This window comes from Mastomys coucha, unplaced genomic scaffold (assembly GCF_008632895.1).
Source record: "Mastomys coucha isolate ucsf_1 unplaced genomic scaffold, UCSF_Mcou_1 pScaffold15, whole genome shotgun sequence".
Taxonomy (NCBI): Eukaryota; Metazoa; Chordata; class Mammalia; order Rodentia; family Muridae; genus Mastomys; species Mastomys coucha.
The window spans coordinates 143315014-143328394 of record NW_022196897.1 but is presented as its reverse complement, the minus strand read 5'-3'; the positions used below and the strand labels follow the sequence as shown (position 1 = coordinate 143328394).

General features: G+C 50.5%; 1 protein-coding gene across 1 annotated transcript in view; it reads right to left on the bottom strand.

The window, feature by feature from the left end:
* Nucleotides 1-216: 216 nt before the first annotated feature.
* Nucleotides 217-13381, bottom strand: part of Manbal (mannosidase beta like) — a 31510-nt gene continuing 18345 nt past the window's right edge. The window contains exon 3 of the mRNA XM_031372550.1: nucleotides 217-1095. Coding sequence (XP_031228410.1) covers nucleotides 988-1095 — 108 coding nt within the window. The 3' untranslated portion in view covers nucleotides 217-987. The remainder of the gene's footprint in view (nucleotides 1096-13381) is intronic.

Genomic DNA, 13381 nt, shown 5'->3' with positions numbered 1-13381 from the left:
TTAACTCACAGGGGTCCCCAATGACTAAGGACAGCACGGAGCCACTGACTGGACCCTTTCTGAAAACCTGTTTCAGAGTGGCCTGGGCTAGAGGGTCGCTTTGACCAGAGCTGCCCGTTCTCCCCACACTGTCCCACTTCTCGGAACAGTGTTCACCTCACCCTCAGGAGAGACCCAGGCTGCCCCTTTCCCTCCTTAGCAGCAACACAGGCAGGCTCAGCATGCAAGACACTTTATTTGCTTTGACTTCTCCACATAATTTTCCTTCAGGGGAAATTGGTCAAGGGAATGAGAGATGTGGGGAGGACAGGCTGAAGTCAAAGGCACTTTGAATGTTAAATGGATTAAAAAGAGGTTGGTGTGAAAGGGACAAGCCTGCTTCAAAGGCTTACAAAGTCTGTACCCAGGAAATCTGGCCTCATTCAGCTGCATCTTCCCTTGCAGGTACTACTGGGCTCAGGCTTTCTACTGGCCCCTCCCCACCCCAACATCTTTAGGGCCTGGTTGCTACAGTGGCTGGTTCACACTGCACCATGGCCATGAATCCCAACCTAAACACATGTGAAGTTCTGTGTGCACAAAAGACAACTGTGGCCCAGGCAATAGAAGGTGTGCCTGCAGCCCAGGCAATAGAAGGTGTGCCTGCAGCCTTAGGCACCACCTCCACACTGCAGTGAGGCTCAGAGCTCAAAACCACTGGACTCCAAGATTAATGCAATTACTTGGCTCTCTGAGCCTGACCTGACTTCGGAACCCTGGGGGCAGTGTTTGCTCTGGGGGGGGGATGATCTCTGGTGCACCACAGAGAGAAGGAAGAGGAAGTGGTGGTCTGCACAGCTGGAGCCTAGGGACAGTTCAGACCTCTGGAGTCAGGGAGTTTCAATTGTCTCGGACCCTGAGCCAAGGACAGAGACAGTCTGTGAGAGCAAACAGGATGCTGGTTCCCAGGAGGGCTGTCCCCAAGCCTTGGGCTCCTCGGGCCTGAGTCTACCGCTTCTTCTTCGCCTCCTTCTTCGGCCTCTTGCTGGTGGAAGGGATGGCAGCCTTGGGCTTCTTCGGCACCTCTGCACTTCTGGGTTCAGACTGTTCTGCCTCCTGTGTGGTGATTTAAAAAAACAGAGCAGTGTTTAAGGAATCCAGCTTGACCAATGGGATTCTGTCAACGGAAGCCCGCCAGAGAGACACAAGGGTAGGATTACCCAGACCAGTGTCTGAAAGTGCATGGCACTGGGTGGCATCTTCACCCTTTACCTTCCAGTCCAGTGGCTTATGGGACTTCAGTCCCATGTTTTATGTGTAAGATGGGGACAGTGACAGATACCTGGGGGGAGGGGGTGAAATCACAGGAAGCACCAGTAGGGCTGGTGGCTCCCAGTGGCTGTCAGGATGCCTCAAGCTAGGATAGCATTATATGAGGCTTGGCTGTGGGGCCGCTACTGTGGCTGGCACTCTGATTGTTCATCCTCAGGTTTTGAGCGGGGAGGGGGATGGAGAAGGCAGTGGGCAGGTGGCTATCACTCACTACATTGTGTGCTACAGGGTTTGGTGGAGATGCTTGGGGGGGGGGGGGTTGTTCAGAGGCAGCCCTGGACAAGAACCCCAGGTTCTCAGCAACTGGGGCAGCTCTGCTCTGTTTTCCGTGATGCGCCCTCATAAAATTTGGTTGGAACAAAGGTTTTGCTGCTGAATAAAGAAAGTTCAAAGCTGCAGATCTGGGCCTGGCCTCACCAGGAGATTAACAAGCTGAGCCCCTGGAAGGTGCAGCCCACCCCAGGCCACCCCAGGCTACTCTAGGCCACTCTGCCCATACCAGGGTAGAATCTAGAACAGCAGCTCCTGCCTGGTATTCTCTCATCTGGTGATAACCTGAGGAGTGCTGTGGCCCCAAAAGACGCCAAAAGCAGGTTAGCCCGGGGACACCTGACACAGCCTGGGCTTGGTCGTCAGCTGCACTCAGTCAGCAGTGTTTATTCTTAAAATTCCATGTCAGGGTAGGGGTGGGAGGTGTGGCATGGTGGCTCAGCAGTGAAAGGTGTAGCAAGCCCAACAGTCCCACATAGTAGGAGAGAACGGACTCCTAAAGTTGTGTTGTCCTCTGACCTCCAAGTGCACGTGGCACAAATGACTCCCATGCAATAAGTAAACACATAAATGCAATAAAACAAACAAACAAACAAACCTCTTGATCTTTATTTCAAATAGAAAAATTAAAAAGCAGACTAAGGCTACCTCCTAGCTCTGGAAGACAGAGGTCTCTCTGCCGTGGTGGTCCGAATGCTTGGCCCAGGGAGTGGCACTATTAGTAGGTGTGGCCTTGTTAGAGGAAGTGTGTCACTGTGGGGTGGGCTTTAAGACCCTCGTCCTAGCTGCTAGAAGCCAGTCTTTTCCTAGTGGCCTTTAGATGAAAATGTAGAACTCTCATCCTGCACCATGCCTGGCCTGGGCACTGCCATGCTCCTGTCTTGTGACCCTGTAAGCCAGCCCCAATAAAATGTCCTTATAAGAGTTGCCTTGGTCATGGTGTCTCCACAGCAGTAGAACCCTAAGACATCTGTGTTAAACTTACTGAGCCCAGGTTCTAGCTCATTTTATTTCCAGGCATTACCTGAGACCTCAGGGCCCAGCCTCCTTCCTGCAAGGGGAGGAGCTGCAGCTCAGGGATCCGCCCCGTGGGTGTTATGAGAAGGCTTCAGAACTGCAGCTCACATCCTCCAAGCTGCTGAGCCTCCTCCTGCCAGAACTCAGTGGTGTCCAAAGTCCCCCAACACAATTATTTATGTAACTTGGCCAAGAAGGAAAGTTAGAAAAATAAACAAACCAAGCCCTAGAGAGTGGCTGTCAACTGCACACCCCTGCAGAGTCCACTGGGTAGGCTCATGCTTAAGGCAAACCCAGCAGGATATAAGGTCTATGTCACTGGGGGCCTTGGGAGCAGAGAGCTGCTCCTTATAGCACCCTGTGGAAGCCGGCTGCCTCTAGGTGCCCTGAGCAGAACTGAGGCATACACCAGAGAGCTTACTGAGGCCTGCCCAGGTCTCTAGGATGGAGCTGCTACTCTAAGCTCAAGTCTGTGGCAGTGGGGGCTGGGACAGTGGCCTAGTGGCTGTCCTGTGCTGCTTCATGCTACAGAGGTTCTTCCTGCTGCCTCCTCCCTTTTGGCTCTGAGACTCCATGCCCATTCAACTACACACCAGGTAACTAGTATGGGCATGCCCCATATCCTTCCAACTCAACCATTCCAGGTCACATGCATCTTTCCTAGAAGACCAGCCTTCCTCCAGCAGGAGGAGTGACCAGGATCCCAATGGTTCACCTTCCACTGTTCTGCGACAGGTCTCAGAGCCTGCTGACTCAGCCACTCTCTAGCATCTGAACGGCCCCGCCCCCTTCCATTCAGCAGGGTCTCTACTGCTCCCCTCCCTAAGCCTCCCCGGGGGCTTTCTACCACCTACTGCCTCCTGTCCCATAGCTGAGAAGGCAGCGGAAACAGCCTAAGAGCATCATGGTCAGGCACAGGGGTCCACAGGAGCACCCTATATCCTTGCCCAGCTCCCCACACTGTGGCTTGGGCACTCTTAAGAACACACTCCTGAGCAAGGCAGTGGTGGCACACACCTTTAATCCCAGCACTTGGGAGGCAGAGGCAGGTGGATTTCTGAGTTCGAGGCCAAGCCTGGTCTACAGAGTGAGTTCCAGGACAGCCAGGGCTACACAGAGAAACCTTGTCTCGAAAAACCAAAAACAAACAAACAAACAAACAAACAAAAACCCCAAAACAAAAACAACAACAAAAAAAACCCTGTCTCAAAAAACAACAACAACAAAAAGAACATACTCCTGGTGTTGGAGGGTTGGCTCAGTGGTTAAGAGCACTCACTGCTCTTACAGCAGACCCAGGTTTAGTTCCCAGCACCCATGTGGCAGGTCACAATCACTTGTATATAACTCCAGTTCCAGGATCTGCTATCCTTTTCTGGCCTCTGAAGGGTATACTTACATGCATACGAATACAGGGAAACCATTCAACACATATAGCTAAAAAAAAAAATAACAGAAATTCTCCCTCTAATGACTGCCCAGCCTCCTTCTCTGCTGCTCCTTTACAGAAATGTCCACATACTTTCTAACACCACCACCACTCTACCACAGACATGTATACTGTGTGTATGGTGTATACATGTGCATGTTTTCATATGTGCATGTGTTCATGTGTATGCATATGTGCATAGGTATGTGTGTACACATGTGTGTGGAGGCCAGAGGCTGACGTTGGATGTCTTCCTTCATTGCATGTCACCTTTAAGGTGACATGTACTCATGTCTGTCTCACCCAGCTAGTCTGTAGGACAGTGGCTACATGGACAAGTGAGGGATGCAATGAAGGAGCAGCAGGGCCCTCTTGTTTTCTATGAGCTCAGGGGCACAGCAGTTTTCAGATCCCAGACTTGCAGCCTCCAGTGATGCGATCAGTTACACCACAGTCACAGCAGTCACACCACAGTCACAGCAGTCACACCACAGTCACAGCAGTCACACCACAGCCACAGCAGTCACACCACAGCCACAGCATTTACACCACCACAGCAGTCACACCACAGCCACAGTAGTCACACCACCACAGCAGTCACACCACAGCCACAGTAGTCACACCACAGCCACAGGAGTCACACCACAGCCACAGCAGTCACACCACAGCCACAGCAGTCACACTACTGCCATAGCAGTCACACCACTGCCATAGCAGTCACACCATGGTCACAGCAGTCATACCACAGCCACAGTAGTCACACCACCACAGCAGTCACACCACAGCCACAGCATTTACACCACCACAGCAGTCACACCATGGTCACAGCAGTCACACTATAGTCACAGCAGTCACACCACAGCCACAGGAGTCACACCACAGCCACAGCAGTCATACCACGGCCACAGCAGTCACACCACGGCCACAGCAGTCACACTACTGCCATAGCAGTCACACCACTGCCATAGCAGTCACACCATGATCACAGCAGTCACACCACAGCAGTCACACCACAGCCACAGTAGTCACACCACGGCCATAGTAGTCACACCACAGCCACAGCAGTCACACCATGGCCACAGCAGTCACACTACTGCCATAGCAGTCACACCACTGCCATAGCAGTCACACCATGGTCACAGCAGTCATAGCCACAGTAGTCACACCACAGCCACAGTAGTCACACCACAGCCACAGCAGTCACATCACTGCCACAGCAGTCACACCACTGCCACAGCAGTCACACCACAGCCACAGCAGTCACACCACAGCCACAGCAGTCATACTCCTGCCATACTGGCCCCAACACTGCTGGGAGTTAGCAAGTCAGGCCCTGTATCATTCATCTAGACAAAGTGCCAGGATGGGCCACAGGCTAGAAACACAGGGAACAGCACCCAGAAAGGACCGGGGGGGCCTGAGGTCTCGGCTGATGAGCAGGGCCAGGATCTGTGTCTCTCACTGCTTCATTGTTAACTATAAAAATCTATTTTCTATACTTAGCAGCCCTTCTAGAGACCCATGTCAGAATGAAAAGACCAGTCTGTTCTAGATCTTGTCTGTCCCCTCCTTGTGACCGGTGGTCCTGCAGGAGTCAGAAAAGCAGTCATGTTTGCTTTGTGCAGTGAAAGCGGTCCTCTGTGGGTGTGTACACACCACAGTCATCATGCCTCTTAACACACTAGCTGTTTCCTCCTCACCCCACCCGCCCCCACCCAGCTTTTGGCACTGCCACCCATGCAGCTGCCCAAGTGCATTTCTAAGTCCTCCCTGGTCCCTCTTGCCCCCACACCAATCTGACCCTAAGGCATCTTTATTCTACGTTCAAAGAGCTTCTAGATTTGCTCATCCCAGCCGCGAACACAATCCACTGCCCATGTGGACCCACAAGGCACTCCACATCCTCTTGAACCTCCTTTCTCCTCCTCCTCCTCCGCAGGCCTGCTAATCTCTTTTCCTAAAAGGATGACAACAGTCATGACTGGGAGTGTTTTTAGATTTTAAAACATGACTGTTTTGTATGAAATGGACTTTAAAAGATCCAGTGTGGTTTCCGGGAGGCAGTCCATTCCAGTCTTGGCCTTGTCCCCAGGCAGGTCCCTCTCACTCAGCCACTGTCACTGCTTGCTGGTACCCCTTTGTTGCACAGGGGCTTAGCACTCACTGTCTGTTCATGTGTGCCCAGTATAAGAAGCTCTGTGCTCACCACAGGGGCTGCAGAAGGGCCAGTACACTCCAGTCATTTGCTCAGGAAGTCACTGGAGCCTCATTACTGGCAGGGAAGCCAGAACTCTGACACTGCGAACTTCTAGGCAAGCTACAGGGGAGCAGAGGTGACCGTCACAGTGTGACCTGGGTCCTGGGGTCTCAGCTGACAGGAGTGACTGAGCAGGTGAGTGACTCAACTTCCCTTCAGGTGTGCGTGGCTGGGACAAGCCAGGGAAGTGCAGATTACACCCCAACAGCCTCACCTTTCAGTCTGGGGGCTCCACCCCTCATCTGAAGCAACTGAGGAATAAGAAGAAGCATCCGTCCCAGGTGTCCCTTGGGTCCATGGAGCTGTCTTTTGTGGACACAACCCTATCCATACTGAGGTGCTAAGAGAGCAGATCACCAGGTCAGAAAATTGCTGCTATTGGCCAGGCCCACAGAACAGAATCTGCGCAGTGTTGGAGAGAAGGATCAAGCTTGCTGTCTCCAATGTGCAACTCTATGGGACTGTGTACCTGCAAAGCAGGACAGAACAATGTTCCGATTCAACACTGTCATTCCTCCCTTGAAAACAGTCCAGGGAAGAAACAGCAGCACGCTGCTCAGGTGCCCTAGGAACCGGCCCATCAGACCTGCTGGGAGCTCTGCTCAGGTGCCCTGGGAACCAGCCCATCAGACCTACTGGGAGCTCTGCTCAGGCGCCCTGGGAACCGGCCCATCAGACCCACTGGGAGCTCTGCTCTTATGGCTCAGAGAGATTAGGACTACAGAGGACTCAGACCAGTCTCATGCTGGAGCTCTGCCCCTTCACACTGTCACTCCTGCCGGAGGACTCAGGCAAGGCAGGGGCTAAAATGGCCTTGTAGAGATGGAGCAGGGCAGTGGCCTGAGGACAAGCCACCAGATGAAATGGGGGGTGGGGGAGGTTGTCCATAGGGCTCAACTATGCCAACAAAGGAACAGCATCCAAGACACTTGGCAGGTTAAGTGGGACCGTGTTAGCAAAAACAGCCTGGTGTGTGCATGGGGGTGGTGGGTGGCTGGGGAGACGGCTCAATTAGTAAAGCATTTTCTGTAGTAGCATAAGGACCTGAGTTCGGAACCCCAGTACCCAAGTAAGGAGTGGGCGTGGCAGCAAACACCTGCTACCCGGGCTTAGGGAGGCAAAGACGAGATGTCTGGGGCCTGCTGTCTAGCTGGGGTAGCTGAACGGCTAGTTCCAGGTTCAGTGAGAGGACTCATCTCGAGCACATAAAGAGAACAGAGCTGGGAACTGAGAGCTGGGAGGAGGCTCCGTTGGCTAAGAGCTGATCTTGGCAGAGGACCTGGGCTAGACTCCCAGCACTCACTGTCTGTAATGCACTCTACAAGATCCAATGCTTTTTTCTGGCCTCTATGAACACTGCACACTCATAGTGCATAGACATACCCACAAACAAAACATTCTTATACATAAAAAAAAAAAAGATAAAAACTAGTTAAGAAAAACAAACATGATGAACAATTGAGAAAGACAACTGACATTAACCTCCACATGCAGATCCATATGAGTACACACAAGCACACACACATGTACACGCACACCCAAACACATGCACGCACTCATGCCACAGAACAGCCTCAGAAGCTCATTCTAGACATACTTTGACAAAACTCTATAGGTCTTTCCCACTGATTAGTCTGTGGCTTCTGTGTGTCTAGCCTCCCTATGAGCTGGCACACACTCATGTCCTGGCGGCTGTGGGAGCATGATGCCTTCACTCTGCTCACCACACTGCATCTCAGGAACATGTCATTAAGTAAAGCACACCTGCCTGCCAAGCCAGCTACAAGCTCCTGCCAAGCTCTAACTCCATGCCCGCAGAACCAGAGGTGGTTCTGTGAGGCAGTCCCTGGATGTCAGCACTGGGAACATGTTTGTTCAAGTTAACTACTATATAGGTATGGTGGCCCTGATGGGCATGGAAACTCAAGGCCCCCACACAGAACTTTTCACTGGGCTCTGGCACTCTTGACCATTGACCCAGAGCTCAGGGAAGGGTTTTTAGATCTCCAAACACTACAGGCTTCAGGTTCTCTGTGGGCAGCACATTAAATGCCACCACACGGGCTGGCGAGATGGCTCAGTGGTTAAGAGGACTGACTGCTCTTCCAAAGGTCCTGAGTTCAAATCCCAGCAACCACATGGTGGCTCACAACCACTCATAATGAAATCTGACACCCCCTTGTGGTGTGTCTGAAGACAGCTACAGTGTACTTGTGCATAATAATAAATAAATCTTAAAAAAAAAAATGCTACCACACTCACTATAGGCAGATGAGTTCCCCAGGAAAGCACGTGGTCAGGTAGAGCCTCTGTGAGATTTGTAAAGCAACCTAGTAAGGAAATGGCTCTGTGCTATACACGCTGGTGACAGGGATGCTTACAGCAACCATCTTCCCTCCTCAGCACAGGGCATGAGAAGGAAGTCAGTACCCTGGGAAAGGCAAGAGCTGGAGAGACAGACAGCTCCAAAGACTCTAAGCTTCCGAGTCCACTATGCCCAGACATCCCCAGTTCCCCGAGCTATTGAGCCAATACCATGTCTGTGTGGCGAAGCTTCAGGAACCAGGCCACCGAGTTCTCATTATCACAACAGACCTGGACAGAGATATAAGCACGAGAAGTCATCCTCCTTTCTAGGTGTTGGCAGCTAGCTGGTTGCTGAGAATAGACAGGAATATTCAAGATTAGCTCAGCCAACATTTAAATTCATGGTGAGCTGCCAGATGCACTCTCACTGCCCGCTACACACGTCACTGAACAGAGCCAGGACCCAGTGACTCAGGACTGACCGATTCTACATTCTGTGCAGAAACTGATCCAAAAGACATCTGCGGGGCAAGCTTTCCCCCTCTCTTTTCTTTCTTCTTTAAGACAGGGTCTCATTATGCAGTCCTGGAACTTGTTGCTATGTAGACCAGGCTGGCCCAGGATCTAAGTGCTCTGCCTTGAGGTATAGGAAAGGCGTGGCCCAGCATGCAAACTCACAGCATCTAAGTGCCTCTGCCCCAGCATGTCTGGCTCACTGCCCTTTAAGGTGCTGCATCCCACCTAAAAAAAGCCTACACAGACCTCCCCTGAGACCCCCCAGTGAGCTTACAGATGTCATCTCAGACCCTAGAAGCCTAAGTCAGCTCTGCTAGCACCCCTCTGAAGAGGGCTGCTTGGGCCTGGCAGAGATGGCGAGCAGAACCTGATTGCCTCTAGTTTCTGGGATTTCACATACGCCTCCCATGACTCCAGCTTTTGGAGGAAGAGGTCTCTGCTCCTCAATCCCAGCCATCACTCTGCAGCTCCAATCCACTAACCACTGCTGTGCCCGGTAGGCTAGCCATACAGTTCCTTCCAGAGGCCTCTGAGCTAGACCAAGCAGGGAGGGAGCCTCCTTGGGATGCTGTAGCTGAAAGAGGTAAATCCCGGGAGCTGTCATCTCACCACAGGGTCGGGGAGTGAAGGAAACAGGCCCTGGTGAGAGCCATGAAAGACAAGAGACAGAGTGGCAGAGGGGAGACAGAGGGCACCTTTGGAGTTCCAGGTTCCCACCCCAGCAGCGACCACATATTAGTCAATCTACATTGCACATAAACTCCAGTAGGTAAGCGGGGGTAATGTCAGGCCTTGCAGGAACCTTAATTTCTTTGCAGAGCCCAGCAACTCCTTAGGTTTCAAGTAAGCATGCTAACAGAAGCTGGGTGTAGTGGAACACACTGATAATCCTAGCTGCTGAGGGAGGTCAAGGCAGAAGGATCAGAGCTCAAAGTCATCCTTAGATTCACAGCAAGTTCCGGGCCAGATGGGATAGGGCCAGTCGGGGCTACAGGAGTAGTGCCAGTTTCAAAAGAGTGACTTCCCAACACACGCACGCGCATTCTCCATTGCTCCAAGGTCTTTATTCTGACTTCTCCCAGCTTCTCCTTTCCCAGCTTGGTTGGTTGGTCTTTGTTGTTGTTGTGATTTTTTTTTTTCCAGAGAGGGTTTCTCCAGGTAACTCTGGCTATATGGAATTAGCTCTGTAGAGCAGGCTGGCCTTGAACTCAGAGATCTGGCTGCCTTTCCTCCTGAGTGCTGAGATTAAGAGCGTATGCTACCACCACTCAGCTCCCTTCTCACTTGAGATATTAAGCTATCATCAAACCTAACCCACCCTCCTAAAATTGGTTTATGCTTGGGGAAGTTAAGGGCTGGACAAGTGATGCATATTAGTTCCACTTGGGCATGTTGCAAACATTGATCTAAGACTCTGAAGAGGAGACTCGGCCTCCCGCAGTCAGTCCAGGGCTACAAAAACTTCCCAGATGGCCCAGCCAGGTACAGAACCACAGACTGCTCATATTCCCAGCACCTGGCTCATGGGCAAGCATCGGCAATCAATTTCTTTCCTCTAGAGCCTATCTCAGAATCCATTTTATTTATTTTTATTTTTATTTTTTATTTTTTAAAGATATATATATTTATTTATTTAATTTATGTGAGTACACTGTAGGTGTCTTCAGACACACCAGAAGAGGGCATCAAATCCCATTATGGATGGTGAGCCACCATGTGGTTGCTGGGATTTGAACTCAGGACCTCTGGAAGAGCAGTCGGTGCTCTTAACCGCTGAGCCATCTCTCCAGCCCCAAATCCTTTTTATTTTATTTTCCTTTTGAGACAGGGTCTCACCACATACCTGTAGCTGGCTACATACACCAGGCTGGCCTTGGCCTCGCAGAGATAACCTGCCTCTGCACTCCAAGTGCTGGGATTAAGGGCGTGTGCTGCTCTGTACAACCTAAATCTGATTACCTTATTTATTGTGTGTGTGTACACACATGTGACACTGTGGAGTCATTTCTCTTCTTCCACCATGCAGGTTCTGGAACTGGAAAAGGCCTGGGGCCTTCACACGCTGGCCACTGGTGTTCCTAGGACCTTTTTTAATCATGCTCCATATAACCAAACTTGGCTTGAGAGACATGCATTTGCTGTCTTGTCTGAGTCTAAGGACCTATTACCTCATATTTTAGAATTCAGCCTTCAGGAAAATACTTGGGTTATGTTGCCTTGGCCTTAGTCAGGAGCAAATAAATGTTTTCTCAGGTCTTAGCTTAATGAGGTGTCAATGGGAAAACCTTCCATCTGGCTTAGGATTCCAGAGGCTTGGCTTGCATTGGCCAATGGGTTCTTGTTTCTCCTCTGAAAAGGAAGGGGGTGGTATGGGAAGCATTTACATGTGTTCTTTTTTTCTCCCCTGATTAGCCCCCAAAGAGCTTTCAAATAATCTCTTAAGTACTGAAGCGCTGAAGGCATAAACCGTTGTTAAGAAATCAGCTTATTGGAAAACAGCAAAGACATTCTCTTGCTTTTTAAAGGCTTTCCCATCATCTGGAGCCAAAAATATTATCTTCTGACCCAAAAAGCTGCTAATAAACCTCGTCTCTATATACCGAAGCAAGAGGGTAGTTTTGCCCTAAGCAACCAGCAAAGAGCAGCACTGTCCTCTGAGCCCTTCACCCCACTCTCCCCCTCCCCCACCTCGGTAGCATCCCCCTGCCCTCAGGCCATAGGGAGCCTCTACAAGCTGCCAGGACTTTCCCAGGCTCCCTTCCTCCCCGAGACCTCTCTTGTCCCCCCAGCTAAAGCCCCTTCCTCCACCCCCAAAGGCTGGCTATTCGACAGGTGCCCGTCGGCCCAGCACAGACACTCACTGCTGTGCTCTCTAGTTCTCACACACAGCTCCTCTCCTTTCCATGAGAGTTGTGGGAGAGAGAAGGCTGTCTCATGGCAACATACAGAAGAAAGTTGGTAACAGAATCCCTAGCTCCAGGGGCCATAAGCTAGTCTAAGGCAGTGTGTTCTCAGTACTTTATTTTAGTATCATCATCATCATCATCCCTACCACTACTGACCCACTGAAAAGGTTTTTGTTTTGTTTTGTTTTGTTTTTAATTTTTAAGAGACGTTTTTATTTTATTTTATGTGTAGGAGTGATTTGTGCATGCCTGGTACCCACAGAGATGGGAGGTCAGGCCAGAAGAGGTTGCTGGATCTACTGGAACTGGAGTTGGTTGTAAGTCACCATGTGGGAGCTGGGAACCAAACCCAGGTCCTCTGCAAGAACAGCCAGTGCCCTTAACAGCTGAGCTATCTCTCCAGCCCCAGTTTTTTGTCATTTAAGATTTCCTTTTTTTTTTTTTAAGATTTATTTATTATTATATGTAGGTACACTGTAGCTGTCTTCAGACACACCAGGAGAGGGCATCAGATCTCATTACAGATGGTTGTAAGCCACCATGTGGTTGCTGGGAATTGAACTCAGGACCTTTGGAAGAGCAGTCGGTGCTCTTACCTGCTGAGCCATCTCACCAGCCCCTAAGATTTACTTTATCTGTATTTATGTGTCCGTGTGTTTATACGTGTGCCTACAGAGGCCAGAGGAGGTGTGGATCCTCTGGAGCCTGAGGTATAAGTGCTGTGACCTGCCCAATGTGGGGGCCAGAAGCCAAGTTTAGGTGCACAGTAGCCGTCCTAACTGTCTCCAGTCCCCTAGCAAGCTCTTCTTAAAAGGAAAATGGTGGAATGTAATGGCGCACCCTTTTAATCTTAGGGCTTAGAAGAGAGAGGTGGGCAGATCTCTGAGTGTAAGGACAGCCAGGTTTACATATAAGTTCCAGATGAGTTAACACTGGAGCCAGTGGGATGGCTCAGTAGGTGAAATGACCTCCCACCAAGCTGCTGACTGGTATTTGGTACTCAGAGACCACACAGTAAAGAGAACCAATCCCTGTGAGTTACTCTCTGACCTCTACACAGACACACACACATTCACAAAGACAGCTAAGACAGCTCTGTGTGGCGGCACATGCCTGCAATTGCAGCACTTGGGAAACTGAGGCCGGAAGGCTACTATTCTCAGTTTGAGGCCAGCATGGGCTACAGTGTGAAATCTTGTTTCAGCAAAACAAAACAAAGCCATGTTAATCCAGTAAGTGTCAGTTAGGAGGACCGCTCTGTCTACAAGAAAAGCAAAACAATTTGCTGCTGCAATGTTTTTGTTATCGTTGTTTTGTTTTGTTTTTTTCTTTTTTTTTTTTTTTTTTTTTTTTTTTTTTTTTTTTTTT